This window comes from Arachis stenosperma, chromosome 7 (genome assembly GCF_014773155.1).
Source record: "Arachis stenosperma cultivar V10309 chromosome 7, arast.V10309.gnm1.PFL2, whole genome shotgun sequence".
NCBI classification, from domain to species: Eukaryota; Viridiplantae; Streptophyta; class Magnoliopsida; order Fabales; family Fabaceae; genus Arachis; species Arachis stenosperma.
In genome coordinates, this window is record NC_080383.1 from 88,042,577 (window position 1) to 88,045,949 (window position 3,373).

Consider the following 3,373-nt stretch of genomic DNA (forward strand, 5'->3'; position numbering starts at 1 on the left):
AAAAAATAACCAATGAGACGCGGAATGCAATGCCCCATGACGAAGCAAAAACTCCCGGTCACCATCATCATATTTTTTTCCACATACTTACCAACATGTTTTGCATCTTTCGTCCATCGCTTCAACACCAAACGCTTCGGGACCTCCATCATATGCTCGTGCTTCATAACGAAGAACATATGCTTACATAGGTACCCGTGTGTGTCCCAGAAGTAACAGTCACACTGTAACCTTCCCATATTCTTGTCACATAAGACCACAATAGGCCGGCCGGAATGCCCGAATTCATCTACTGTGTACACTTTGGTGGTAAGCAACTGCCAAACTCTCACAAAGTTAACAGAAGCAATGGCTTCGAGTTCCTTCTTCACATTATTGAAAATTGTTCGGGTATACACTCTAGCGGCAAACCTTTCCAAGGAGTCCAACGAGGTCGTCAACACGGGGTCACCATAGATCAACCTAAACTGAGATAGTAACTCGTTATTCCTAAACTCCCAAAGAAGAAGCTCAAGGTTTTGTACAAGTTCCAATATTGTGTGCTTTGATTGAAGAAACTTCTTCACCACGCTGTTAATGCCCTCACACCGCGATGTTGTCCGGAACCTGGCACAAAACTTATCTCGCAAGTATGCATTAGCCCACATCTCCCTCTTCCCGTACACCTGGTTCCCCCACAAGGTGTCATTCAATCCATACTCAGCCGATGCTTCGGCCCATTCGGTCTCATACTCATCGACCCCCATGTCTGCATACAACCACATGTTGAATACCTGCCGTAAAGCCACGTCCTTGACGTTAGATGTAACATTCTTCTCAATGTGCCATGCACAAAGCCGATGGGTTGCATCCGGAAAAATATTTCGAACAGCCTCCCGGATTGAATCATCTCCGTCAGTCACAACAACCGATGGCACCTTATTGCACATGACCTCTAAAAAATTCTCTAGCAGCCATGTATATGATGCGATGCTCTCATCTAACACCAACCCAAACCCAAATATACAAGTTTGCTTGTGGTTATTACAACAACAAAAAAATAACCAGCAGCCTGTTATACTTGTTCTTCTTATATGTTGAGTTGAATGCAAGAACATCGCCGAAGTACTGGTAGTCAAGCCTGCTACCACCGTCTGCCCAGAGTAATTTTGCTAGCATGTCATCCACGGTAACATTATACCAGGCCATAGACATTAGGTCAGTATCAACTTTTTCCTCCAAAGACACTATAGCCGAGTTCGCATCCTCGTCGGCGATTCTAGGCCTACTCCTGTCGACGTAGTTATAGGCATCCTTCTTCAGGAAACCAACTAGAGAATACCCACCGGCCATGCCGACCAGGTACTGCATCGTCTTCGAGGTCGAAATTCCACACCCTTGCATCCCATCTATTTGAGCTTTTGCCGCTTTTATCATGGACCAAAAATTTGGAATTAGGTGGACCATGCCAAGATGTGTGAGCGCATGGTTGTGCTTCATGATAACCTTTTTCACCCTCCAGATGTTATTGCTCCTGTCAAGGTTTATGCACATCCTCGACTCACAGTTTATCCTTGTCTCCGGCTTGTGAAGCCTCATCCTATCCACCCGATTATAATGTTTTCTATGTCTGAACCCTTCTCTATTGCAAAAAAGTCTTCGCCTAATTAGGTTCCCACCTCCATCCTTAAACATATCCCCCTTACGAATTCCAAAACCATGAAACCTCTCCAACTTCTGATAGAAATCATATGCATCTTCTTTCGTTCGAAATACCTTTCTTAATATGTCATCGTCGGTGAGAGAAGCAACATCTTCGTAATCAACACCATCATCACTCCGTGTGTACAACACATTTTTCAAGTTGACTGTTGTCATCTACGTATTCATTGAGATTTCACATTATATAAACAACTTTCATGACTTAAGTTTGCACATTTTCAATAAACAATTGTAACCAATGTTATTTTTTATTTTACTATCATATGTACAAATCACTTATATTACAAAAGAATTTGTAAAGAACTAAAAAAATAAATAAATTCACTATTTATATTGAATTACCTAGAGGCAGATGCATGTTTACCAAGAGATACAAGATTGTTTATGATTCCACTGGTAATTGAATATGTGCCTCCAAAGGAGAAGTTAAATTCAGGAAACTTTGATGAGCTCAAATCTAGCAGCATATAATACAATCGAATAAATGACCATTTGTACGCATGAGAGATGAAAACGCTGATATTTGTAGCCATGATAGCCTGAAACTAAAGTTATACCCATGATAGATGCTCTCCGTGTGATAAAAGTGTCCTAACTTGGATCTGAGCTTGGTTCGTGGGAATCCAATCCTAGGTGGTACTCCCTCCCTTATCTTCAACCCCTCACTCACTCACTCACTCACTCACTCTCTCTCACTCACTCACTCTCACTCTCTCTCTCTCTCTCTCTCTCTCTCTCTCTCTCTCTCTCTCTCTCTCTCTCTCTAACAATGGCTATTGATTCTCACCTATTTATTGAGTCAACTTAGCCAGCCACAACTCATACAGCTTTAACTCTGCACTTCGACTTTCCCTTCTCTACCATTCATGCCTCGGCACTCTTCACTCTCCAAACCCCACTCTGGCCCCTTCTTCCTCAACATTTGCTCCCTCACCATCCACTCCGCCCTTCACACCGACGAAGCCATCCTCTTCTCCCTCCCCACCACTTCTAACCCCATCAAGGACACCCTCCTCACTCACATGCTTTTCAACCACTCTTCCTTCATCCTCACCTTCTCCACCTCCCCTTCCTCTTCCACACTCCAACGACTCTTTCCTCCACAAATCTGCAACAAAATCCACCCTTACGTCTATACTCAGTTCCAAGCCATCCATGCGCGCTCTATCTTTCCCTCCCACAACATTTCTGCCCGAACGATTTGTTTCTCTGCCATCCTCAACATCCCTTCCGAGCTCTCTGTAGTCATGGCTACAAGCTGCATGATGACAACGCCCTTTGCGTGACGACAATGTCGCTGCCCTCGCCTCATTAAACTTGAACTGGTGCATCCAAGACCGACTAGGAAGGAGAGAAGCTCTTCGGAAAATACAACTAGGAAAGGTTTGATCTTTTGGTGCTGTCGCCGAGTTTTCCTTACGGAGAAATAGAGAATCCAAAGATGGTTGTTACAGGGTTTTGGAGTTGAACCAGTGAGGAGCAAGATTCGAGCTTTACCTCTGACAAAATTAGGGTATTTAGGGTTTTGCTGGAGCCATTGTTGGCGTTGTTGATCCCAATCGAAGATATTGGGCCCTAGGGAGAAGGCGGCGGTGGCGTTGGGATTGAAAGGGGTGTCGTTGTCATTGGGGTCGGAGCGGATCTCAGCGAGAATACAGTTGGTTTCCTCGAT

General features: G+C 44.2%; 1 protein-coding gene across 1 annotated transcript; it reads right to left on the reverse strand.

Annotated features, from left to right (window-relative positions):
• Nucleotides 1–1,023: 1,023 nt before the first annotated feature.
• On the reverse strand, nucleotides 1,024–1,857 carry LOC130940068 (protein FAR1-RELATED SEQUENCE 5-like). The gene has a single exon (XM_057868117.1). It carries the CDS (start codon nucleotides 1,855–1,857, stop codon nucleotides 1,024–1,026), a length of 834 nt encoding a protein of 277 aa, XP_057724100.1.
• Between the last annotated feature and the right edge of the window lie 1,516 nt (nucleotides 1,858–3,373).